The sequence below is a fragment of the Nipponia nippon genome, unplaced genomic scaffold (genome assembly GCF_047370975.1).
Source record: "Nipponia nippon isolate SJK-2023a ecotype South Korea unplaced genomic scaffold, ASM4737097v1 scaffold_6, whole genome shotgun sequence".
In the NCBI taxonomy this organism is placed as follows: Eukaryota; Metazoa; Chordata; class Aves; order Pelecaniformes; family Threskiornithidae; genus Nipponia; species Nipponia nippon.
The window spans coordinates 46,204,154-46,230,986 of record NW_028262380.1 but is presented as its reverse complement, the minus strand read 5'-3'; the positions used below and the strand labels follow the sequence as shown (position 1 = coordinate 46,230,986).

Genomic DNA, 26,833 nt, shown 5'->3' with positions numbered 1-26,833 from the left:
GATGCTCAGCATCCACCAAATACAACATTTGATAAGAACATGTTTTGTCAAACTGTTAAATGTCTCCACTGTTACGACTGAGAAATCTCTTGTGTTAGCGCTGAAAAGAAATTAAAAGTATTTTCCTTTAGCTTCAAAATTCTTCCTTTCCTCAAATATTACTGGGTCAATTCTTCTGATATTTTATCAGGAAATGTATTTATTTTAAATGTTCCTTCTGTCCCATTGTTCAATTCATTTCTTTAAAAGATTAGAGGGTTCAAATTTCAATATGGTTCCAGTATCATAGGCAAGTGATTTCTGTGCTGAAATTCTCTCGTTCGTCAACAAATATGCTATGTTTCTTTTAAGGACCCAGTGCCTTATCTTGAGGTCAGTACTCACCAGTTTTTTAGTGGAATGAGCCCTGAGTCCTGAGTAACCTACGGTTACTAAAATATTATGGCTAAAAGTGATAATGTGTTCCTCAAATTATGATAGGAATTTGAAATGCTTCATAGGATTTTGATAACTTACCCTAATGCTTGAAAGACCATTTGAAATAAAATCTAATGTTGAATATCGTACTTAGGCATGTTACTTTTGGAACTAGTGTTGCTGATTTCTAGGATGAGGAAAATAGAAACTTCATAATGTATGGAAATAAAATGAATGTGTTTTATCAGACTGATAAAATGGCATCCTTTTTGCCACCATTTGTAGTTTGGTAAAATGAATCTGTTCTTTTTCAGGGAAGAAAAATAATCCTGATAAGTTTAGGCTGAGCTGTTCTTACTTGAATCTGGAAAACCTTGTTCAGATTTTTTTGACAGAAAATTTTTGCTTGTACTTCTAATGTGTCAGAAACTGTCTTTAACTAGATTAGTATAACACCTCCTTACTTAGTAACAGAAATTGGATTTTAACTTCTGAAAGTGGATTTTCTTTTGTGTGTATCTATACTTAAGGCTACTTAATGTTTGCAGTGAAAAGCCCTTGTTTTGAGTGACTGGACTGAGGGAGTGTGGACCCTTTCTCCTGAGAACCTACATGGCATTTCTTCTGCTTTAGGCTGAGGGTTGTTTTGGTTGGTTTTTTTGTTTGTTTTTTGGTTTTAATTTTAAAATGGAATAGTTACCTATGGAGTGAATTTAGAAAATGGTAGACTTTTCTTGCATTATTTTACTGCCAGTAAAGTTTGTGGCTGCTATAGTACATCAGTGAACAATCGGTCATGCCTGATGTGAGGACTGCTGAGCTAGTTATCATGTATTTAATTTGCTAAAGGCAAAATCTCAAAGCTTACTGCGGAATATTTAGAGAGATGCAGGTAGGCCTGTAAGTAAAATGCTGAAGAACCTGTGAATAGCCCTGAACAGAAACTATAGTGTGTGGTTTTTCACTCTGTGAGAATCTGTCCAGGTTTGAATTAGTTAACAGGCTTATGAAAATTGCTGCTAGTGCATCCTCAGCCAGGCTTTTTAAAGCTAGCTGCTGAAATCCCTGCAAAAAGGCTCGCTGCCTTTAGTAGCCTTTCTTATCCCATTCAGTTTGAGATTCACGTGAGGTGACAATCCGTTTATCCGGTGTCGGAAGGAAAAGAGCGGTGGGCATGGAGCCATCAATAACCCCGGCTTCTTCCCCAAGTTACAAGCATGTAATAATTTTATCCTCACACACTGTGCTATGGAGCCAGTCATCGCACTGATGCGTTAAGGGCAGACAAGTATTGTCCTTCTGGATTTTATTTGAAGGAGGTGACTGAAAATTTGAATGAGAAGAGGGCTGGAAACGAAACCATGTCTAATGTGGCTGAGTCAAGTCTCATCTGCAGCCGCAACTCCCTGAAAAAATAAGTATGAGGGTTTTTTCTAGCTCTTTGAATATTCTTTTCAGTATTAGAACCTGCTCACCTCAAACGTCAGTAGCAAATTGCAGAAGCCTTGCTTTCTGCCCTTGTCTTCTCTTGTAACTAATAGTTATTGCAATGCATTGGCAAAGTAGCCTTTTTTTCCTGATACCACTTGCATTCACGTTGTCTGAGGGTCTAAAAGCCCTGGATTGAAAATTTATATTCAGACTGCTCTATTTTATAAAACAAATTTGCTTTTCCTTTGTCTGCAAAATTACATTTTACAAATCAACAAAGCTTGTGTTGTATGTCATATTTCTATATTTAAGAAGGATTTAAAAAAATATGAATTTTAAATTTTTCTGCCTGAATTTGATGCAAAAGCCTAGTTGTTTTCCTCTATCCAGTGTGTGTGGCTACTGAAGTGATGTGGAAGTTTACAAGACGAAAAGCAGCATTTTCTTGTGGTTAGTATAGTAGATGAGAATTCAGAAAAGCTGATTCTATTTTAAGACTTTGTTACAGATGTCCAGTATAATTTGGGATGAGACTTAATGTTAAAAACCAGCATAATACAATTGTTTCTCTGCATGTATATTTATGTTTATGTTGTAAAATACATATTGCTAGTTGTCTTTCCATGGACCACTACAAACGATCATGAAATACCTCATATATGCTTGCTTCTCATCATTGTGTACTTTACAGTATTGTGATACACCTTTCTATAATGTGTTCTTGTTAGTGCATTGTATTCTACACAGTAAATTAATGCCAATATAGTAGTGTGCTTAGTCATCTCTATTACATATAGAATTTTGGTCATTTCGGTTTAAATCAGTAGGAACTGTTGTCAGATACCCAAACTACAAGAAATTAGTTTACAGGAATTCTGTCAATATTTCAGGCCTGTAAATAGCTGCAGCTTTTAATATTCCTGATGATTTTTAGGATTATCTAGCACTTTCATTCTAATACAAGTTCACTTAAAACAAAAAACAAACCACAGAAACAATTGTGAGTATTCATTTAAAAAAAAAAAAAGCCTGCTTTTTAGGAAGAAAGAACCACATCTGAACGAATTTGCCAAGTCTAGGAAAATTATTTCATAGAGCAGTGAACAAGGAGGTGTGGACACACCAAAAGTTGGACTTTATACAAAGATATAAAGTATATGGAGAGGTCGTGGGGAAAAAATAATTTTTTTTTTTTTTTTTAAAACATCCTTGACCTTGGAAGTGTTAAGCAACTCTATTTACAAAGGAAAAAAGGCACAGAAAAACTACTGGGGGTCCTAGTGTCAGGTATGCTTGGTAGTCAAAAACGTTTGGGGAGGCAGGATGTCTGAGGGTTTTGGCTTTAGAGGCTCATATGAGTTACGCCAGCTGAAGCTATTTAAATAGATTTAATTTTTGAACTTGATGCTAACTTAGTTTTCCCCCAGATAGAGGAAAAATGTGAAAAGCAAGGAGAAAGAAAGCTGAGAAGGTCCTATTATGTGCTATGTGCCAAATGAAAGCAAAAAGGTCACCTCACTTAAATAAAAATTGAACTGGACTCATCCTGTTCTTGGTTATGAAACTAATTCATTCAAGTGATGTAAGCACAGAAATGGTATTCAAAACATAATTGTACACACACCTAAATTTACAGTGTATTTCCGATGGGAAGTGGCATGGTATGCGAGGGTGTTTTAATCACAGGTTTGTACGTGTGATTAAACACGTTTGCGTGTTTGCATAAACAAATTTGTCTCTAGTGATAACACATTCAGTTTAAAATAATTTATTTAATATTTCCAATGTTTGTATTTAAAATAAAACATACTGTATTGATCATTCCATTAATAAAAGAAAGGGGCTAGTTTTTAACATTGTCCAGTGCAAGTGTCTTTTTACCAGGAAGGATATTTGTTTAGTTGCTTTTGTTCATTTACAAAATTCAGTGTGCAATTTCAAAAGCAACTGTTTGTATTATTCCATGATGGTGATAATCTACTCATGATTTGGAGTGTGATTGATGTGTATATCATACTAGGAAGTAATATGAAATACTAAACAGGTACACATAGTCTGCATATGTAATATTTGAACACATGCAGTAATGCTAATTCCTGAAGTGTGTAACTGTGTTATATATGTAGGCGTATTTTGAAGTAAGACACTACAAAAATTGTGAGGTAATTTTATCTGAAATATGAAATTCCTGAGATGATTTGGGCAGTTTCTATTAGCCATTTTTTGTATAGAAGTTGGATGTTTCTTTATGGGAACATCCACTGGTAATGTTATAACAACAACGTGTAATTCCCATCCCTATGTTCTGTGTTTTGTGGCAAAACACAATCTTTTTAGCCACATGACTTCCTTCCTTCACCTGTGTTGTAAGGGACTATTACTGCTTAAAGTTATGTATTATGTTATGTATTATTGTTAATATATGAGTAATGCTATCATTTTATTGTGTGTAGCACCCGAAGCAAAACAAAATTATTAGTTCATCATCCTTTTAGTAATGTCTACGGGCAAGCTAATGCAAAATTAATGACATGCAGTGTGTTATTTACTCAACTTGCAGCTTCTGTCAGAGGATGTCTATTTTTATATATTACATCATCCCTTCTGCAGAACTCATATATCCATTGGGATTTACTGTTCTTCCATTCCCTTTGGAAGGGCTCACATTGATGCCATAACTGGATTTGTAATTGTGATTAGATTTGGAAATTCAAAGAGAAACATTGAAGTTATGCGGTATTTTCTGCAACTGAAGTGTCAGTAATATTACTTTCTTTTTTTTTTTTTAAGATACGTTACTGATACTAGGTCCTGTTTACAGCTTGTAGAGTTGCCAATACTTTATGACCACACATATGTGAAACTTTAGTTAATAATAGCATAGATTTTCCAGAGTAGTGTGAGTTTTTTGCTGTTACTGACTTGTGATGTGCTCTTTTATATTATATAAAAGATTGCTTTTCTGAGATGTAGGGTATAAAACTAAATGTGAGGTTGGTCATCAAAGCAAAAGTTGTTCATGCAGCAGAAAAATGAATTTTCCATAACTCTTTTCTAAACTGATTGTTGCATAATATAACTAAATACAAATACTGAATTTCCACTACTTAAACTTGATTAGAGCTGAGGAAGATTAAAAAAACAAACACATACATGTGTTCTTAAATATTTTTTAAATAGGATATCCTCATTAGCGTAATGTTTGCATATAAAGTACATATGGGGAAATGGGATCTGCCTGTGCATTATATTTGTAGAATACCAATACAGATCCTTCAACCCTGGCATTTCTATCCAGATGGGCATCATGGGCGATAGTCTTAATATGGACATTTGCCCACTAAAGCATGGAAAGAAGCTGTCAGTTCATTTTTTTTCCCAAGCATCTGAGCCACTGTTATGTGAGCTGTGCTTGACGTAGTGACTTAAAGATAAAATGATTAGTATTTGATGTCAATCTTTCCACAAAAGGTTCTGTTTCTGAGTACTTTTAATAGTGCTTTTGTATTTTATTTGAATCATTTAAAACAATCATTTTGCTGAGTGAATTTCAAAGCTCTAAAAAATTTAAAAAAGTAGTAGTTTAAATATAGTGAGCAACTAAGGAGGTATGTATAGAATTGAAACATGAGAAAGATGGAATGTTCTAAGCTCCAAGAAGGCCAATGGCATCCTGGCTTGTATCAGGAATAGTGGGGCCAGCAGGACTAGGGCAGCGATCATCCCCCTGTACTCGGTACTGGTGAGGCCAAACCTCAAATACTGTGCTCAGTTTTGGGCCCCTCACTACAAGAAGGACATTGAGGTGCTGGAGCGTGTCCAAAGAAGGGCAACGAAGCTGGTGAAGGCTCTAGAGCACAAGTCTTATGAGTAGTGGCTGAGGGAACTGGGGTTGTTTAGCCTGGAGAAGGAGGGGGCTCAGGGGAGACTTCATCGCTCTCTACAACTACCTGAAAGGAGGTTGTGGCGAGGTGGGTGTTGATCTCTTCTTCCAAGTAACAAGCAATAGGACAAGAGGAAATGGCCTCAAGTTGTGTCAGGGGAGGTTTAGACTGAATACTAGGAAAAATTTTTTCAAAAAGGGTTGTCAAGCATTGGACCAGGCTGCCCAGGGAAGTGGTTGAGTCCCCATCCCTGGAGGTATTTAAAAGACATGCTGCAGATGTGGTGCTTAGGGACCTGGTTTAGTGGTGGACTTGGCAGTGCTAGATTAACGGTTGGACTTGATGATCTTAAAGGTCTTTTCCAATCTAAACGATTCTATAATTCCAAGTCCAGAAGGTTAGTTATTCTTTCACTTTCTATTTTGGATTTGCAAAGACTTCTTTTTTTTTCTTGGATAACTGGCATATGTTAGTTCCTTACTCGTCTTGCAGTTATCAGTTGTGAAGTGGGGGGAAAAAAAAAAGGCAAGACTGTTTCTCCATATTTTGAAATATTGATGTTATAGTCATGCCTAAAGGGTCCATCAAAGACTGGAACCTAGTGCGACACGAGTTTTTAATGACAAGTTTTGGTGCATGAGTATCAAATGAGTTTGAGATGAGGCAGGAGGAAGCTAGAGGCAATACAAGAATTTAGTAATAAAACAAGAAATGTGACTTGCAACTCCTGGCTTCTAGTCTGGTGTCATGATCTTCAACAGCAATTTATGGAAGTCAATTAGAATGGTGATAGTAAATTAGAAGTAAATCGTGTATATTTAGTTTAACATAGCTTGGATTTTCATGTGTTTGAAGCTTTGTGCTACTTGTAACTTTTGCTATGTGGAAATAATGCTACTATTCCTATTTGTGAATTATTTCGACTTTTTTTTTTAAAAAAAAGTGCCCAAAATCCTTAAAACTAAACATTTCGGAGTCAGAGATTGAAAACCTAATTAAGGTGTAAAGGAGTTGACCAAGGTCTCAGGATATATCTTGGAGGTTGTGTCTGTCATGGTAGTTTAGTGGTGGTGGGTTTCTTGGTGTGAAAGAGAGAGGTGCTTTGGTTTCTTTAGAAGCTGTGTTTGTTTAAAGTGAAGGAAGTACAGTTGTTACAATGGCAACTGCACATTCAACATAATTCTGTTTCTAAGCTTTTAGTTGAGACTCCGTAGCCCAAGTTACAGATACCAGGCTTCTCTCAAAGGGCTGTCACAGCTGCTAATGAAGATGCAGCAATGTCCATTATACTTTCCAGGTAGTCTTAATCTTAAATTTTAAGCAAAGGTTTGTCTTGGCCAAAGGTGCTGGTTAGGAAAAAAGGTGGAATAATTTGCTTTATTTAAACACTAATAAGCCTGAGATAAAATCTTCTAATGTGTAAACCCTTTTTACTTTATCGGATAGATGTGTATCTTATAGTGCCCTGGCCAGTCCTGCTAAGTGTAGATGCTGTTGTCCATTCTTGTGTCTTCCAGCAGATGACAGTTCAGTTCAGGGGAGCTAACAAGTCCTTAGTAAAGCAAGGTAGTTACTCACAAACCTTGTGGTAAATTCTTTCCCTCTCCTTCACCACCCTGTTAACATGCTTATGTAGCCATACTTAGGTCACTGTGAAATGAAGTTGTTCTTAGATGTGAGGCTGAGCACCCTTGAGCACTTTTTAAATTCCTGGTATTTACACATGTCTGATGGAAAGATTAATTTTTTTTTGTGTAATGAAAAAAAACTTTTGTTGTTTTGTGTAGGGCCTAGTCAAAGTGTTAATATTCTATTGTATGAGTAACGGGTATGGGGAGCTGGGCTTTAGTTTTGAGCAGTTAGCCTTAATTATCTTTGAATTTTCTGCTAGTAAAGTTTTGATGTGCACCTGGAACAGCTGGCAGGTGTTATGTGTGTTGTTGATGTGGCTGGCATAAAAACTACACAGATTGTGCTCTGTTTTGCATTATTTGTATATGTGTGTGTGTGTGCACGTGCTAAAATGTAAGATATTTTACCTTTTCTTCCTTTCACTTCACTAAATTATATTGTCTATATTACTCTTGAATGTTGTAATTCGGTGAGTATAAAGGCCTGCAGCTAACTGATTTTAAACTCTGCAAATGATCCGTGGCGCACAGAAGATCATCTTAAAAGTAAGCACGCTGACAGCTTTTCTGATAGTAATCTTGGAAGACAAAACAGTGTATAATCAAATTATTAGGGAGATTCTGTCTGGTAGGTGCATTTCTACCTAATTTTATTTGGCCCCTCCATATATAGGTAACTGATCTTGTAATTGCAAGGGAAAAATGTAGTGTTAAATTTGCAAAATGGGACATCCATTTGGTAGTTGGCTCCCTGATTTATTTCATTGGGGAAGAGGAGAGGGAAAGGACATTCCTTAGAATTTTATATTAAAGTCTCTTTATTTGAAGGATATTATATTGTGTTTTGACTTTATTCCTATCTAAAAACAATTTGGCTCATTTTGCTTGATAATTATTTTTAAAAGTAAGGGACAACTGAAGTTACATGGCGTTTGTTACTGATAAAAGTGAATGGTAAATGATTTCTGTACAGTTGTTAGAATCAGGGCAGAAAGCTCTTGAGATATGTTAGCGCATGGTACATTACACAAGGGAGGATATGCAGGGGCATGAGGAGTGAATTCTCCAAAAGGAAGATGATCTTATGCCAGTAAACTGTTTTTAGTATTGATTTTAATTGGGAAGCCCTGGAGTAGGCTCTTTGGAGAGTCTCCTTGGATCAGACTGTGGCTGGAGACAAAACCAAAAGTCATTTCCTTCCAACAGACAATTGAAGTGAATGAAAATCCTCTGTAACAGCAACCGGCCCTTTCAAAGTTAAACTTCCTCAAAATACCAGAGATAAGTAGTTAGTTACCCCAGGAGATGTCCAAATAAACATTCGAGAAGATGGACAGAAAGCACTCAACATCACATATGGTAGTAAAAATGACACACAATTTCCACCATTATTTGGGGAGTCTGGAAACCTAATGGCAGACTGGAGGTTTTCTGCCAGTCCTGTCTATGTCTGCACCTTGAATATAGTGATGAGAATTTCAGATTCTCCCTTAAAGCTTCTAAGTAAGTTCAAGGAAAACTGTTAGAAAGCATATCATATTTGCTTAAAACAAAAATACTGCCCCACCACTACTGCCAAAATCTCCCAATGAATAAACAGAAACTAAGAGAAAACCAGCTAGCATTTAGAGAAGATTGATAAAATCTGGGGTTTGTTTGTTTTTAATTCCTTAATATTTTATACTGAAACGTTCAATAATTGTTCCCCTGCCTTGGGTGGTCTCAGATGCATGCAGTTCCATGCCAGAACAGTCATCCTTGCCATTCAAACATGTCACCGTATTTCAGGTAACAGGATTCACTGGGGCTGGTAAAGAACGTAACGGTCTAGAATTTGGGTAGTGATTGACCTCAGGAAAATCTGAGTTTTATTCTTACCTTTAAACAGTGCAGCAGCAGGATACACGTGAAAGAGGTGTGCAGTTATCCAGCTTCCCTAAAGTTTTCCTGCATTATTATAGAGTGAAGCACATGAAATTTTGGGGGTGCCTCACATAAGTGAAGAACTTGTGTCTCTGGATTCCTGCTGTGAAATTGGTATGGACACAATGATATGCGGGACTTTTGTGGCTATTTTGTTTTGTTTTGTTTTTCCTCCAAGATAGTAAGGTGATTTGTATCTCAGTAGTGAACCTCGTCCCCAGCAGGTATGGATGTCAAGGTATTGTTTAGATTTGGTAAAGAGGCCTTGGTAGTCCTATATTCCTGGTATGATAATTCTTGACCTTGAAAGTGTTTGCTTTTTTGCTTTCATGCTTTTTTTCACAGTTTAAAAGCAGAAAACACATTCTCATGTTCTCTGATTTAATTAACACATTATCTTAAACTCTTGTCCTTACACCAAAGTGAGAAAATTTTATGAGCATTGGGAAAAACTTCATCTATCCTGACAGACTGCATTTTTTCCACTCCTGAAGTACTGAAACAGTTAAGGAAATTAAACTAATCTGAGACCATTCTGCCAACTGAAGTCATTAATATCTCAAATTTTAATGTCTAATTTTTAACATTTAATAATGATAATATATACTTTTAAAGCCATGTTATATGCATTAAACTTTAGGCTTTTGTAAGTAATAACTCTTTGCTTTATGTAAAAACCACAGATAAATCAGTTAAACATCACATAAAATGACTCCGTAAACATCATACTAAATATGATTTTGATCTTGCAAGTAAAATTTAGTAAGACCTTATAAGTGTTGCAGGAACACAAAAGATATGTTGATTTTTTTTTTTTTTTGTTAAAAGCATTGTTAGATTTAAAGCATAAATAAATATGGAGTCCAGAGAAGACTCTGTGTGCTCTGTAACTGTGGTGAGCCTTTGCTCAAGTCAGTTTTGTAAGCTAAATTAGGTACTCTGGAAATTGGACATCTTGTCACGTTTGGGATGAGTATCCATCAGTTATAGGTTTTCTTCATGTCTATTATAATTGTCATATGCAAGAGAATTCAATGGCAAGTATTTTAAATGAATGGTATAACTTGCTCCCATTTTAAGATGGATGGCATGCAAACAGAAAGTTTTCTGTACTGAAAACAGAGCTGAGCACAGAAGGTGACAAATGAGTCTGCCGTCAAAGGGAAGATTGGCAGTCTACGGCACATCCACCCAGCTGAGACTCCAGCCTGACTGCTCTGGGCTTGTCATTATTTTAAAGATCCGGATTATAGATTCATCTGCAGCAGCAGCTCAACAGAAGGGCATTTGTTCGAATGGTCTGTAACATTAGTAAATGTGTTATCAAAACAGCACACATATCTCCATTGTAACTGTTGCTTTGGTGTTGCCGATGGTGTGGTGAACATCGTTATAATGATGTTAATGCCACAGCTTTACAAATAAGAAAAATTAATTTGGCAAATATTGTTACTTTATCCATGTGTTTTGGCCAAAGTGGTATTTTAGTCATAGAAACTCACCTTGGAGAACATATTTGGTAATTTTCCTTTATTCAACAGAGTTTTATTTAAAGTTCTCAAGGTTCTTGAGAAAATGCAAATAGGACAGGTGTGTCTGGACCATCCCGTGTCTGCGTTATGCTGATAAACAGGAACTCGCTGGCATGAAATTGGGTCATATGGCCAGAGATTTAAATTACTGGCAGTAAATTTGCCTAAATACATTAGAATGAGACTTTCATGTTGTATGGGGCATTTGAATGTATTGTAGCATTTGGAGTGAATTACTGTTCTGGGTTTTTAGTGGTTTCAAGTTGGTGTTTTTAAATCTGATAGGAACATCAGATTGTTATTTAGCAATCACTCTCGTAAGGCTAGTGGGAGGGAGAGAGGATCAACATTATAAAATTCAGAAGCATGCTCCTGGGAGCTTTACAGTTTTGTGTCCAGTAGTCCTGAGCTTAAAATTAAGTTTTAAGCCTCAATTTCTTTCAAAGAGAGGAGGGCAGGGGGAAGTGAACATACCTGTGCCTTATTTTCCTTAAAATTATGTACTCCATTCTTGCACTCTTCAATTTAGCTGTCTATATTCCACCTACACAACTGTGTAATATCTGTGTAATAGTCTCTTCGCTGTGAATGTTTTTGGGACACACATAGTGATTGTGGTTGTTTCGCCTTATTCCTTGGTCTTTTTTTTTTTTTTTTTTTCTGTTTCTTTGACTTCCTTCTCACCCCCTACCCAGGTTTTCTAGCTACTGGAGTCAAGAAGTGGCAGTAAATTTGGTGACCTTACAGTGTTCTGTTGTCTTTTGCTTCAGTTTTTGAACATGAAGGAAATGATACTTTACATTGTGTTTAAAGGGAAGGGGAAAATGTGCTGATAACTTATGTTTTTGAGGTACTTCAGGAAAAGAATGGTTTCTGTGTGCGTAATCTGTATAAAATTTCAAGTATTCCTGTAAATAGTTGTGAGTTAAGGTGACTGCTTGAAATTGAAGATTTGAGGTAATCTGTTGTTGTAGCATTTGTCGTTAACCTAAAAAGGTTTAATACTCCAAGCGCTGTTGACACTGCTTAGAAGAATAATAGCTGTGTGAGATTATGTTCTAGAACGTAAAATAGTTGAGAGGCATTACAGTCAGATGGTACATGCTGCTGAGATCTCTACCAATTTTTACCTTGAATTCAGAACTACTCTTTATGAATCCTGAATCCTGTGGGTAGTCCAAGGATGTCCTAATGTTTGTAGTTGCTTTCGAAAGGGTTTTTTTAACGTTCTTTTCTGTGACTCCTAGACATGCCAGCTTTCTCATAAATACAAAAATTTGAAAGCAGCTGGGGATAGCCCATCATGTCCAATTACTGCACATCGGGTTTATTAACATCTCACTTTTAATTGCCTAAAAGCATTTGCAAAAATGTCTTGCTTTTTTCAAACTTTAATTCTAAGCAAGGAGTTCTTACGTGGGTTTTGAAATACACGTGAACGCAAAGTTGCAGTTAGGTTTTGTATAAACTATTCATACTTGTTTATGACAGAAATTTTCCAGGATATGTTATCCTGGTGTCTTACACTGATTTAAATTCTATTCATTCTTCATTGAAACATAACAATTCACTAAACTTCTGCTTTAATTATTTTCTAGAAAATATAATTTATATGTAATTATTTTCTAAACTTATAATGGACAGTACACACGATTACAATGCACCACTGTACCTGGAAAGCGGTGGCAGTTGAGGAGGAAGGAATAGAGAAGTGGAATCAACCATTTATTTCTTGAAATTGTTTTGACTCACAAATTGCCTGTGAGTGGTGTCTTCTTCACCTAATTACATAAATACCACTTTTCACATTTTGAATATGAAGAGGCTTTTTTCTGTTTTGGAAACCACCAAGTTTTCATCAGTCTGATGCATGTGAATATCAATTAGACTTTGTTAGGTTGATTTAAATTTTGCGTTCATGTATGAAGTACTGACTTAATTTTCTAACAGGTAAGTAGAGGTGTATAGTAGTGACCAGAATAAGTGTTTCATGGCATTGTCAGCTGGAAGTTTTGACTTTCACTACTGTTTTACTGGATTCATTCATGTTTTCATGTTACTCTTCAAGGCTTATGCCATAGAAACCTAGGCTAGTTTTTGGCTGGAAATACCAACTGATGCAGAGTAAGATGGACATTGATAGTTATATATGTAATGGAGTTCAGAAAGCGGTGCACTCCCTTCCTACGCTGGGGAGACATTTCTGTCTTGGCAGAACTTAATTTTTTCTTGACGTGAACGTAAAACACCAAGCTCAAATTCTGCTCATGGTGTTAACCGCAAGGCCACCGAATCAGACTCAAGAGGATTTTAATTGCTTTGTCAACAAGTAATATTTTTTGATTTTGTACTAGAGAGGGTTTGTCTAAGCTTCCTAGAATGAATAACTTCCGCTATTTCTGGTCAGCACTTCATCAGAAAATTGATTGCACTCGGCATTAGACTCTTTTACAAGGCTTAAGCATAATTTAACATTTTTAAATCATCTGTTAGTTGCACTGGCACATTACAAAGACTTTTAAAAATTCTAAACTAATTTTTGAAATTCAGTCATTTAAAAAATAACTTATCTTTTAGCATATACTAGAAGACCAAGGGCACAAGTGTCATTAAACTCTCGTAAATGTAAATATATTCAATTTAAAATGTGCTGTGTATGAAATGGTGTCCTTAGAATAACTGCAAAAAATAGACCAGATATTTCAGGATCTTTTCTTGCTTTACTAGAATTCATTTCCACTAATTTTTGTAGCTGCATTTACTAGCAGTCATTGTCAGTACTGAAAAAAATCACTGTGTAACAAACTAAACTCATTATCAGTGGGCACATTATTTTGGTGGAAGGCAGCTGCAGATTGTATGACATAATATTCTGTAGTACTCGTTTTTTCCTGTGTGTTTATGCCTGTGTAACAACTGTTAAGTCTTTTTTCTATTGTTCTTGTTAAAAAAAAAAAAAAAAAGACTTTGAAGTTAAAGTACAGATGGTCTCTGATTTTAAAGAATGTGTTGGAAACGTGTTATAGAGAACTGTGCTCAAGGTGAAACCTGATGGAAGAGTGGCATGTTCCTGTTTGCCCTGGCTTGGTCTCCCCTGTGTCAAGTGGCGTGAATTCGTGGCGCTTGAGATGTACATCGTATAGGGCTGACAATTAGTTTATTGCTTGAGCATGTTCCCCGTTGCGTTTCAGCTCCTCTGCAGTATGATGTTGCTAGTATAACACGAGAAGCAGTAGAGTGGAAATGGGAGTGACTGGGGAAATTTCTGAGTTTAAGATATAATTACAGTCAGAGAGGAGAATTATAAAAGCCATATGTATGTCAACCTCTTCCAGATCTTGCATCCCCTTTTGTTTTTAGTGGAATTTATGTCTTCGGTGTGCATGGAGAAGCAGGAGCTATATTCAAAGACTTTAAATGGTGTGTTAAAGGGTTCCGGACATTTACCTGCCACAGCCCCTGCCTATCTGTGGCCTGTGTAGCAGCGAGGCTGCTGAAAATCTGAGCGAGCTCATCAAGTGCACTGTTTATAAATACTTGATAACAATGTTTACAGCTCTGCAGCAGCACTCTTTTGGGTGGGGAAAAAGGGAGGTGATGTCAAACCCTCTGCTTTATCCTCATCTTCATGAAAAGTCGTGTTCAGTTCAGGATTTGGCAAGGTAAACGTGGGTCCTTATTCCCACCCTGACTTCAGTGATATTCTTAGGAGCCAGCAGCGAACGGATCCCTCCCCTCTGGGGCTGCCTTGATCTTCAGAGGCTGATACCAGATACAGGCAAGAGCTTGCTGTTTCATCTGCATTGTCCATCTCTACCTTAATGAGTGAAATGGTTAAGTATCCGAGGGGGCGAGCCTCAAGGAATGTGTCTTCCATTTGACTTGAATATTTCGGTGGATAAAGGGAGAGGGAGGGAGAGGAGAGAGAGAGAGAAATCCACTTACATCACTCGAACTGCATTGAGTGTGTGCCTGTGTGCAGGTTAAGAGACAGACTACAGTGTCTTTGCTTTCTGCAGGAAGCAGCAATGCCGTTTGTATCCTAAGAGGAATTTTTTATTTAGAAAAGGAAGCATTCTTTCTACCCAGGAAATGGCTTTCCTTGTGCGTTGCTATGCCAACTGCCTGCAGCCATGGTCTTCCAAAGTAAGCACAATAACGTAATTATATTGGCGTATTGCATTCAGACTCATGATTCTCTGGGTTTCTGTGTGTGTGTAACTGTGTTGTATTTTTGTTGCTGACTCTTTGGGCGGTAGATGTGCTTGTCTTGATTGCGAGGAACAGGCATCATAAAATTAAAAGTCCATCAATGTCATGCTGCTAAGATTAATTGTGCAAACTTGGTTAGCTGAGTGGAACAGAGATCACTGGTCACTACTCTGTCAGCATCGTTAGCAGCCAGGGGAGGAGGTCCCTATTCGCGTGCTCTGCCCTGATTTTGGGGGAGTGGAGGGTAGTGGTGGCGGGGGAGAGGCTGCGTGTGTGAGTGAGTGTGGGTGATTGCAAATGAAACAGGAGTATTAACAATGCTTGGCTGAATGCTGGAGGCTGGTTCCTGCACCCTGACTAATATAATACTGTATTAAGCCTTTTGGAGGGAGTCTCTGTGCAGTCAGCCATTTTAGCTTTTTTTCCTCCTTTTTCTTTTCTTCCCATTCCTCAGGCTCAGGGAATGGTTTTGTTCCCTTGGATGAATGCTGGATATGTAGGGTTTCATCAGGCTCTGTACGTCCTGACATGCTTAGACTTTCAGTGTTACAAAAATGGAGACTAACGCTGTCGTTTGGATTGCTGCTCTGCACTACAAGTGCGAGGGGGGTTTTGAGCTTACCAGTAGTGACACTTTTAGCTCCAGCTTGGTTTCCCCCCCTCCTCCTCTTTTTAATTTAATGCTGTAGAGGGTGACTTGCCATCCATAAGAAATTGGTACATGATGTGTAAATTCAGTTCAGCTTATGTTTCTTCATTATGAAACCACTTGCAATCCCAGCTAACCATGGAGTTATGGGCCAGCAGGAGAAACACTCAGTAAGTATTGCAAATTCTGTTTGTTCTATCAATAACCTGTCACGGGCAAACTGCATGGAGATTGAAACTGCTTGTCGTCCTGCTCATGGGCTTTCCTGCTTGTGAATTTAGTAGTGGGTTTTGAGGGAAAGCTGTACCTGAGGTGGCATGAGAGTCGGTGGCTATTTAAGATTGTTTTTAGCTCAGAAAAGGCAACTCTGTAGGTTCTTTTTGAATGTTAAAAATTTACTGAAAAAATGCTGACTTACTTTCACTGGGCAAGAAGCTATGAGCATTCAGTTGAAAATCGTTATGCCTTTGTTAAAACTTCAATGAAATATTCAAGCTGTATAACAAGTGATATAATTGTAGGTGGTGATAAGAATAGGTTTATTCTGTCTAGTGTGTGGTACTAGTGTGCTGTTGCCTTGTAGCGTGGCGTTTAACATCTGTGATACACTTATGCTGAAAAAGCAGAAACTGTTAGTAAAACATGGCATGAACAAAAGGCGTAAGTACTGATGCTTTCTAATTGATCCCATGAGTCAGCTACACCTTTGTCATGCTTTAATCCCATAGGCTGCCTGTGTTTATTGTTTGGGAAAAATGCATTCATAAGCAGAAGAGCAAACATTATTTAGCAAGGCCTCAGGTGTCAGGAATTAGAAATTTAGGTTTTACGTGACAAAAAGATTCCAGAAGTACAGATTCTTATCGCTCAGCTAACATGTTTAAATCTTCATGCTAGATTTTATATGGCTCAATATAATTTTCAACCTTACAATTTGTTTCTTGAAAAGATATATGTATATATATGTTCTGTGCACAGTGTGTGTTGGAATTTGCATGGGAATGTGTACGTATGTTCAGCATATACAGCTAGGAGTTGTAAATACTGGGAAGATGCGACAGCAGGAACTTTTTAAAGGAGGAACATTATCTTCAGGAATTCAGTTTTGATTGTGTAGAAATACGGAAACTAATTTGGAAACATTTCAGAATGTAACTAGTGGATTTTTTCTTATGCATGTAGCATACATATCACAGTTTATTGTCGTAGGCTGTCTTATTCCTTTCCCTTCTTCTTAATTACATTCTAACTACAAAGGGGTTCATGTTACCAAATCATTTGGTGTTCATGAAATATATTTAGAACTTAATCTAAAAAAAATTCTCCTTTCCTCCTGAAACTCAAATACTGAAGAAGCTGAAATAGAATAGGATACCTTGAATTTGCAAATAGGAATAAAATGAGAAAGCTGCATATGTATTGGTTTTTCCTGCTCTTTCTACTCTCCAGAGAATGTTGATGAAAAGTTCTAGATTGATTCTGGTAACACAGCAAGTCTAACTAATATAAAATAATTGCTTATGGATAAAGGAAAAAATCAACCTGGCATTTTAGAGGCTCTATGTTATGAACTCTGTCATATTTTAGTTGTATTACTTTGAGTTAATTAAATCACAGAGCTAGATTTCACTCTCTGGACCAAAATGTAGTAATAATAAAAGGGAAAAGGTCAAGATATCACTTTACAAGAAAATTAGTTTACCTTAAGAAATGTCCACATATATGTAAGAGAAAGAAATCATACTTTGACATAGGGCTGGCACGCAATTGCAGATTTTGCATGAAAAAAGCCATAGTTTAAAAATGCAACTGTTAGGACACAATGTAGCTGGGCAAAAAACACCACTTTGGCAATGAAACTTCTCCATGCTTGTTCTCCAGGTAGAGGTTATTTTGCTTGGAAAATTGGGACTGAAAGATATGAATTCTTGGTAGAGAGGGAAGGCAAGCTTGGAGTTTCAAGGTATAGAAACTTTGTCTTCCTTTGCCTAAAAGGAAAACTTAATGAATTAATAATTTTCGATGATGAGTTATTTTCATGCTAGTATGTTGCCAGAATCCTAAATCTCTTATTGATATCTGACTTGATCTTATTTCAAGGAGAGAGCCTTAATTACTTCTGTGACATCCCTGCCTAGAGTCTCACAGCTTGATTTGCTGGGACAATCTGGAAATGAATGCAAAAATCTCCTGTACAAGGTTTCACAAAATTCTGTGAATTAATTTTAGTTAATGCTGTTAAATCTGAATTTCACACTAGTTTAGTTAGGGAATGAGGGATATGGGTTAAATCTATTGGTCTGTGAAAATGGTTTGCAAACTGGCCATGATGTTCATCGTGGTGAGAATGGAGGGAGGAAAAGGGAAAAATTATGTTGTGTTTCCTAGATTACTTAATATACGAAATAAAATCAGCAGCATCAATCAAGTGTACTGGTCCTACATGCCTCGCATTTCATAAATTGGAAGAGTTTGAAACAGTGCTACAGATGCCTATCTGAAGGTGTTGATCCTTGATACACAACTGAAGGTGTTGTTCCTTGATACACAACTGTTGTCATCTGCTGAACAGGGAGTAAAAGTATGCTCTGCGTGAAAGACGGCAGAGACATGAAAGCTGGATTGTTGAAAAAGGCGTTCAACTTCATTCTTGTATTTAAAGTACTTAACCAGATTTCATGTAGTTCAGTAGGTTTGTTCTATTTGGCTGTATCCTTGCTGGTTTTAAGAGTCCTCTCAACTAGCTTTGTACTGCTTTTCGTTCTAATTTTCCTAATCTTAAATGTTAGGAAGATGAATGATGTTTCCAAAAAAGGTCATTTTGTGGATGTTGAAACATCTCTCAAAGTTTTACACGTTGCATCATATACCTGCTTTATTATGTGGAAAAATCACATGAAGGTCTAGCATATGAAGGTTCCCATGGTTGACTTGGGCCTTCTAAAATGTTAACTTTTTATCTCATTTCTCCTTTTCCCTTGTATGTGTTGTTTGTAGGAACTTTACTCAAGGTTATTTTAAAGAAATGAAAAAATTGACAGGTATATTGGCTTTTAAAAATGTGACTTGAGATGCATAGCTCTTTCATGACTGTGTAATGATTAACAACTCAAATTGCAGGGTACCTGGGAGTGACTTATGTACAACCTGCAAGAAAGGATAAGTTACATTTTTACTTTGGGTATTATTGAAGTAAAATCTGCTAATAAAGGATATGTTTCGCTGCCAGCCCAGTGGCTCTCCTTTAGTGATCGTGTAAGTACTGCAGTCTTTTGATGTGCTTGACCTGTCTCGAATTACTGAAAAATATTGAAAGTAGTAAGTCAGATCTTTGGCTTGTTCTTACCATATTTTAGTTCACAAAGATTTGTGGCCCTGTGCTAGGGGCCCTCTCGCTCCCAGGAATGAGAAGGAAAGGAGTGGTGTTTTGAGGAAGAGTCCTGAATGGTATGGTTATTTTAGTTTGGTGTGTGCAAAGGGTGTTGTTGGCGTGCTTTCCTAAGAAATCTAGAACTATACAGAATAAGCATAGTTTTCTGGAGGAGACCATCAGTATTGTTTTATAACTCAAACAATAAATGTAACCTGGGATAGTTATTTGTCCTTTGAGTGAGCCTCATGCAGCAGTAATAAGACATAGGAAGGAGAGGTGTGATGATGTGATCAGTGGCTACGCTTGGTAAGCTGAACAATCTGAGGTGGCATCATACCTGGATATTTTTATACATATATCTGGAAAAAAAAAAATAGGTGTATGAAAAAGAACTCTGACTAGGTAGTGACCTATTACCTGCTGTAGCTGCTGATGGTTGTGATTTTGTTCATCTTAATGAATTACGTTGGACTGGGACTTGATACAGATTTTTTTCTGTTGTTGGTAGGCACCTTTATTTTTATCACTTATTGAAACCAGATTTCTGGATTGGCCCCTTCCAATTATTCCTTTCCTTTTAATTTGTGTATTTTGAAAAAAATATCCTCCCTGAAGACCAATAAAGGAGTTGTGGAATTTTCATGTGATTAGGAATAGTGTTTCACCTCTTCATAGATGCATTATGATACAGTCTTTAATTACATGACCATATATCTTTCACAAGATTCACCTCAAGATAGATAGCTCTGGTTGAATGAGCAGCTGTTTAATATTTCGGGCTAGCTTCATTGCTCAAATGGCCAGGTTGTGTTTATGGTGTACTATTCAAATCCTACTCAGAAGATGAAAGCATTATTTTTTTTTTCTTCTGTGGCTTTTTAAGGTGTTTGTAACTACAGTGTTCATGCAATTCATTAAAGTAGTGTGGGGGGCAATATCTTCATTTTTCAGGTAGCTCTGCTGAAGCAAATCTTTGGCAAAAAGTAAAGACAGAATTTTGAAAAGTTAAGATGCTTATTCCTCAGCATAGCTAGGCCTAAGTAAGTGTTCAAAATATGGATTTTATTATTTGAATTTTCTGTGTATTGGCCCAGTTCAGGCACCCGCAGCCTAATGATGATCTGAAAGGCTGATTTTGAGTGACTTGCCTGGCATCCTACCAGAGATCTGTGGTAGAGTCTGGCTAAATTCCTGTTCTCCAGGACAACATTTAACTGCAGATTTTCACAAAAGCTTATAAATGGTGAAATTTGGACCATTTCATAGGAATGACAGTGAATGCATTAGTGACGTGTAGAGATGGCAATGAAAGCATCCTTGGCGCATAGAAGATGTCCTGCCATCTTTCTGTTACTGTTTCAAGGCCTGGGGATTGCATAACATATTTAAAAGAGGGAAAGAAAAAAAAAGAAAAGAGAACACCAGAAAAGCCACCACCTATATGTATATTGTGCGCGTGTGCACAAAACTGCTTTCTCTGCCTTCTGAAGAAGTAGCTGAAATTTTTTCAGGTCAACGTGGGTAGTTGGCATAGAAGATCTCACAGTAGGGCATTCATTTAGCGAGTTTATGAGGAAGGAAAAGTTCAGGCCTCGCAATGAGACTTGGGAAACTAACATGATCAGTATTACTGGTTCTGGTTTACGTTCCAAAGTGGCCAAATCTAGTGGTGGTGTTGGCGTTCTTGCAAAGTGATGTTTATCATCATGCACACTGAAATGAGTCATAGTCGCAATACAGATGTGAACCTGAAAAAGAAAACCAGCTTCTTCTAAAATGCTATTTTGAGACCAACAGACTAATGCTATTTATCATTACTGAGTTGTAGGCACTCCTACCTGATCTTCAGGCATGCTGAAAATCCAGCTGAAATTGGGAGGTGCCGATACCCAACACTTAAAAAAACCCCAACCAACCAACCAAACCAAAACAAACAAACAAACAAACAAACAAACAAAACCCCAAAACCCAAAGAAACCAAAAACCCAAATAACAACAACAAAAAAACAAGCAACCAAAAAGCCAAATATCAAAAGAAACAAAAAATCCTACATCCCTTAAGGTACTGTTGATTTGCTTCTGGTTCTATGAGTTAATAAAAACACAGGAATAATAGAAGCTCTAAGAAGCAGAAGATAATGGACTGTGTTGTGCTAAGTAGCATAGGTTAAAAGTATCAGGGAATTAGCAAAATGCATGTAGAGTATCATGAAGTGCAGTTTAACTAGAAGCAAGCACTGTCATCTAAGGAAATCCTGTGCCTCAGTATCTCAAGTTGATTCTTCTACCTGCAAAATATTTGCATTCCCTTGCAGAATACTGGCTTGAGAGTTTTAGTGGTACTTATGCTTGTACTTAAACAATTTCCAAGTGACGTAAACTTAACACTTTAGCAAATGGATGTGTAAAAATATTCCAGCAAGGTGAAGTAAATTAGATTTTTGGAAATTTCATTTTTAATTATCTAAGGCAGGGAATCTCAGATAGTGATATGCAAAGGAACATGTAGCTTCTAAGAGGATTAGAAGCTACTGTCAATTGTGTTGCTTGTTTTTGCAGTTGATTGCCGCTGCTGCTGCTGGTTCTATGCCAGTATGCAAAAGCAAGGGGAAGTGTCTCATGTTCTGTACCTGCTGCTGAGATCACCTGAAGCTCATCTGCAAAATACTTCTGTACTTGATAGCTTTACAGGTTGTCTGCAAAATCAATGAAATATCAAAAGATAACTGCACATGATTTAACAATATGAGCATTAGGAACCATGATTTCTAATTTTTCAGCTAGAATTGGATTAACTTTTAAACTGTGTTCAGACCATCAGCTCTCTGGGATAATGAATGATGTTGATGCTGGAAACTCTTAAGTATAATTTTTTTTAAGTTTATTTAAAGTTTGTTTTTCTTCAACTATCTTGGATATTTTTTTTAATTCCTTGGTGTATTCTAGGCTTTAAATTGCTACAAATTAGTCCTTAACAGCATCCTTGATGTCTGAAAAGCGGAACTAATTTTACTAACCCTTTCATGAATACACAGTGGTGTGATTTTTTTTTTTTGTCTGACTGAAATAAATACAAGATTTTCAGGATCTCAGGATTATTTTATTAAAGTCTGATCTTAATTTTTGATATCTTAGTTGCAACAGCAGATATATAACCAGACTATTAATTCTTTTCACTTACTGTTATTGTTGCATTTGTGTTAGTGTTCTCTAAATTAAAAAATAATAGAAGAAAGGGAAAAAAACCCTTGATAGTAGGGTATTTCAGGAGTTCATGCAGGTGAAGGTAATACTGAAGCAGTGTTTACAGTGTTCTTTATTGCCAGTGGATGAGAAGTACTACTGACTGTGAAGACCCTACAGGATAAGTATAGTTAATGTTAAGGATTTGAGAAAAATGAAATATTAATGTCTGAAGATTTACCCTTGACCAAAGAACCTTGTACCTGCCACACTTCATTTTCAATATTGTCTTTAAAAGAGTCTGGTAGCTGTAGCGCAAGAGAAGTGTGGGATGATGTCTGCAGTCTTTCTAGGATTCTAACCTCTGCATGCTTAACCCATCAGTCTGTTACTGAAATGTACCTGGCACTTATACAGTATCCCAGTACTGGATGGTTGGTGGTTCTTCCAATTTTGTCGGCTTGCCAATAGTCTTTTTTGCTGTTCATTTTGAGATGGTGATGATTCAGCTAAGAACCACAGGAAGAATAAACTGTACTGAAGGGGTCTCCGCTCAGTGGGTTGCTTGTGAAAGCTGATCCTATGCCCAGGAGCTGGAATTTATAGGAGTGTTTGTCATTCCTTCCTAAACTCTGTGTTTGTATGAGGATACTAGAAGGGCAGATGAAGGACAACAGATTGCAATGCTTTTATGTGGGTGGTATTGAAGGTAAATAGCCTTATGTTAACATAGCACCTGACCCAAATAGTGCTGCTACTTAGTCCCTAGTACATCTGAGGCACAGGGGTGGAGATGAGCTACTGCCTAATTTTTTTTTTTCTTGGAGAAGACGAAGGATCACAACCAATTGCATTTGGTGAAATAACTGGAAGATAGGATGAACTTTTGTGTAGGTGGTGTTTATAATTTGCACCTGTGATGCTGGACTTGATTGTTAGACTAGTGCAGCATCGTAATATGCAAGAATGTGGGTCCAGCCTTTGGACAAAAAGCTCCATCTGTCTTTTTGGGTTGCTTTCACTGCAAATGTGAAGCTTGCTACCATGAACCAACTTCACGTTATTTAGCTAACCAGGCATTTTCTACTTGGCCTAAACCTTAAGCAGGTCAAAAAGCTAAAAACAAGGGCATGAGTCTTTGTGATCCATGGTCTCCATTGCAAATGTTGGAGCACAGAATCCCAGCATGTTTAGTTCCCTTTTCATGAAAAGCGAAATACAATTTTCCTACATGGGGAGTAGCCTGCTAAGTCTCACAGCTTGGACTGGCCAGTTTTCTAGCCTTCCCGGAGTCCTGTGTTATAGGCAGTCAAGTTGATGTCTCCTGCAATATGCCATTCCTACCAAAGCCTGTCTGGAGCACCTTAAAAAGGCATCAAATAATTTGATCTGGTACAAATTTCAATAGTTCCTGTGTTTTGTGGTCCCTGTGCTGGGTAGTGGATGGGAGTGTGAGTGCCCTTCCTTTAATTCAGAGGGGCTTTCTGATTTTCTTTACGTATCTTCTGAGTTGCAGCTTAGTGGCTACTGTAAACAACAACAGAAAGCTCTCAACTATTTGACAAAATGTGAAGATTTGGCCTTGAATATGAAGATGGTTGTGACTCTACACTCAAATATATGCATACCTCCATGGCATTTGCAGCTTGTAATGGAGATAACACTTCTCCTTTGGACTGGGAATATGCAAATTAGTTTAACACCAGCCTTCTCTTTCAGCTCCGGCTTCTTGACTTGAATCAAGAGCCAATTCCTTTTCAAAATAGAGGAAAAGCAGGCTCAGGAGTTAGGATGCAAAGTAGTGCGAATTATTACATTATAGCTGCATTTACTATCTGTTAATAAGCTAAAAAATGCTACGGCAATGGTAAAATGTAGCTCCATGTAGCACTTGTAACTTTCTACCTGTAGATAATGTATTTCAACTGTCCCAGGGTTGGCTGGTGACCAAATGCCAATGTTCGGTCGCAGTAATGCGTCCTCTTGGTAACTGCAGTTACCTGATCTTCAGAGCTATATGGACAGCCAGGAACCACATTGTAAACCCAGACAATAACCCAGTGGTCCAGATTCCTCAACCTGTGATTTCTTTCACTCTGTCTATAAATATTTCCTCATTTTATCTGACTGCAGCCTTTCAGCTTGCTTGCTTACAAGCATAAGTGCTGTGCGCTGGGTCATTTGGACACACCGACTGGGTAGGATTTATTAGTTTATAGCTTGACTCCAAACTGTGACTTTGCAAGTAAGAAAAATGGATTAAAGCTTTTTTTTCCTCCTCTGAAGAATGATTTCATAAAAATGACGTTGTGCTGTTTTGTAGGACTGCTCCCTTTGTGTGTTTAGTCCTGTTGGCTTGCTTTATAGTTAAAAATAGGCTTTTACTGTTCTGTGCTGCTGTTATTCCTGCAGAGCCAGGAGAATGGGAGCTGGGTTGTGCTGCTAGGACTCCATCCATAGCATTGTTTCCTAAATGCCTGTCTGGGGCTGTGCACCTGCCAACCTACTGAGTGCTGTAGGAGTTACATGAGTGTCAGGAAGATCCAACGTGGGATGATTTGAAAGGGCATGATAATGCCTGAAAAAGAATATGGCTGCAGAACAGGACCGTAAATTTAATATTGGTAGTGGGATAGATAGCTTGAAAACGGGGTGATGAAGGACATTGTACTAGAAAACTGGGTGTATTTGGTTGTGGTTGAAAAAATCATTCTAGATTTTGGGAAATCTAAACTGAATTGTGGGAATTATTTCTTAGGTAGCTGTATCCTAGGTTTGCTGAACCATCAGTCCTATTCTTATTTTAACCGAACTACGTTTTTCGTGCCCTTGATTTGTTTTTTTCTTATGTGTAAGCAGCTAAAGGTACTTCAAAAGTTGCATTGTACACTCTGCCTCTGCTGCTTCACTGATCAGGGTACAGCTCGACCTCTAAATCTTAATGTATTCCTGATAACAAGCTAGGGGAAAAAGAAAATCTTCCAAATACTTGGCAGGCAGTAGCTCTTTACTCTTCTAGATTGCTCAGGAAAGAGCCAGATGTCAGACTTGGATGTGTCTCCCTGGTGTGCTTGCCTTTTCGGTTTTGACCCACATCACCAGTGGATTTTTAGCTAGGTTTTTTGGCCTTTGAATAAGAAGCTGACTGTTGGGGGCTTTTGTTTGAAATATCCATAAATAATGCAGAAGGATCTTTTTTCTGTTGTCCTCGCTTTTAAGGAATGATGAGGAAAAGGAAAATGCATGAATTCATGGATTTTGGAGCCTTTGTAAAGTGTCCTACTTAAATAATTAACTCCATGTCTGGAAATGGTGGTCCACTGAATTTTTTAAGGCAATACAGAAGACTCATACTAATTATTTTAAAAGTGAAGCTCTTCACAGCTGTAGGAGCAGAATAAAAGACAAACTACAATGAAAACAGTGTTAGTTTCTGTTAATAACTGTAGAAGCCTGTATGCTAGGTGTACCTCTCCTTGCCTGTTGGTGTATGACTTCTGCAAACGTTTTCTGTTGGCTGACTCCAGGAGTTTCTGTCCTGTTCAGTCTTGCTCATTTCCAAAACAGGAGGTTCTTTTAGCTGCTGATTTTTTTTTTTTTTTTTTTTTTTAGTTTTGTGAGAAGATGAGCGATTTCTTGCACTTCAGAGCAAAGGATTTCAGATATTTCTGTTTAGCAAGGAGTTTCCAAGGTCCCTGAATACAGCTGCTATTCCTAAATAAATGGATACAAAAGAGTAGTTTCACAGTGACATGCATGTCACCAGTAGTATACAGAAAATCTAGTTACCTAACTCTTTCCTGTTGAAGGAAGAGGTTGTTTAGACAGTTGAATGTCACTCCTACACCTGCCACTTCCATTAGTATTGTACGTTACTGTTCTTTCTGTGATGATGGTACCTAGGGAAAACTAAATTTAGGAATTCCTGAGTTAGAGTAATATGATTTTTTTTTTTTGAAGTGGAGGTTCAGTGTTCCAGCTGGGGTTTTATTCAGTTAAGCATGCAGAGATAACATGTTTAATGTAGTAAATGACTAAAATATCTACCACTTTTATGAAAGAAAGTAACCTTCTTAATCTCTTGCGCCGTGGGATGTTGTAGCGAAGACCATTCTAATGCTGTCATAAATCAGCAGTTAGATTTGACTCTCAAATTTTCTGGTTATTGCAAGGTGACCTAATGCAGTAGGTGATGTACATGCACACATCCTGGGTCTCTATAGCTTATCTTCTGGTAGGTGTGAGAAAAAAAGATAAACTTCACTAATTGTACTGGTAGAATGGGCTTCAGTTATTGGTCCTAGTATTTCCAGCTGTTTTCAGTGCTGCTCATTTTTTCTGCAGCTTGGCAATCTCTGATTTAAAATCTCTTCCTAAATAGGCACCATTGAAATATCTCATCATGTCGGTAGAATATAGAAGTTGCTACATGAATTGTGTTTTTTAGTATGCTGTTGACCTGAGGCAGTAATGTAAGGGATGATTTAAAATCTGTGTGCACACCTGCAAAGACGCAAATAGATAAATTTCTGGAAGTGACATCTGAATGTCAGCGTTTTAAGCAGAATAACATGGTGCTTCAATTCAATTGACGATGC

At 37.4% G+C, this 26,833-nt stretch overlaps 1 protein-coding gene across 14 annotated transcripts in view; it reads left to right on the top strand.

The window, feature by feature from the left end:
• RAPGEF2 (Rap guanine nucleotide exchange factor 2) overlaps positions 1–26,833 on the top strand; it is a 192,080-nt gene that overhangs the window by 105,200 nt on the left and 60,047 nt on the right. For 2 of the 14 annotated variants that reach the window (XM_087736385.1, XM_087736387.1), the window contains exon 1: positions 14,896–14,964. The exons of 7 other annotated variants lie outside the window; for them this stretch is intronic. In XM_087736385.1, the coding sequence (XP_087592511.1) occupies positions 14,911–14,964 (54 nt within the window). In that variant the 5' untranslated portion in view covers positions 14,896–14,910. Of the gene's footprint in view, positions 1–14,895; positions 14,965–15,350; positions 15,850–18,804; positions 18,935–26,833 lie in introns of those variants that run through there. 5 more of the 14 variants (XM_087736386.1, XM_087736384.1, XM_087736389.1 and 2 more) reach the window with 4 other exon arrangements.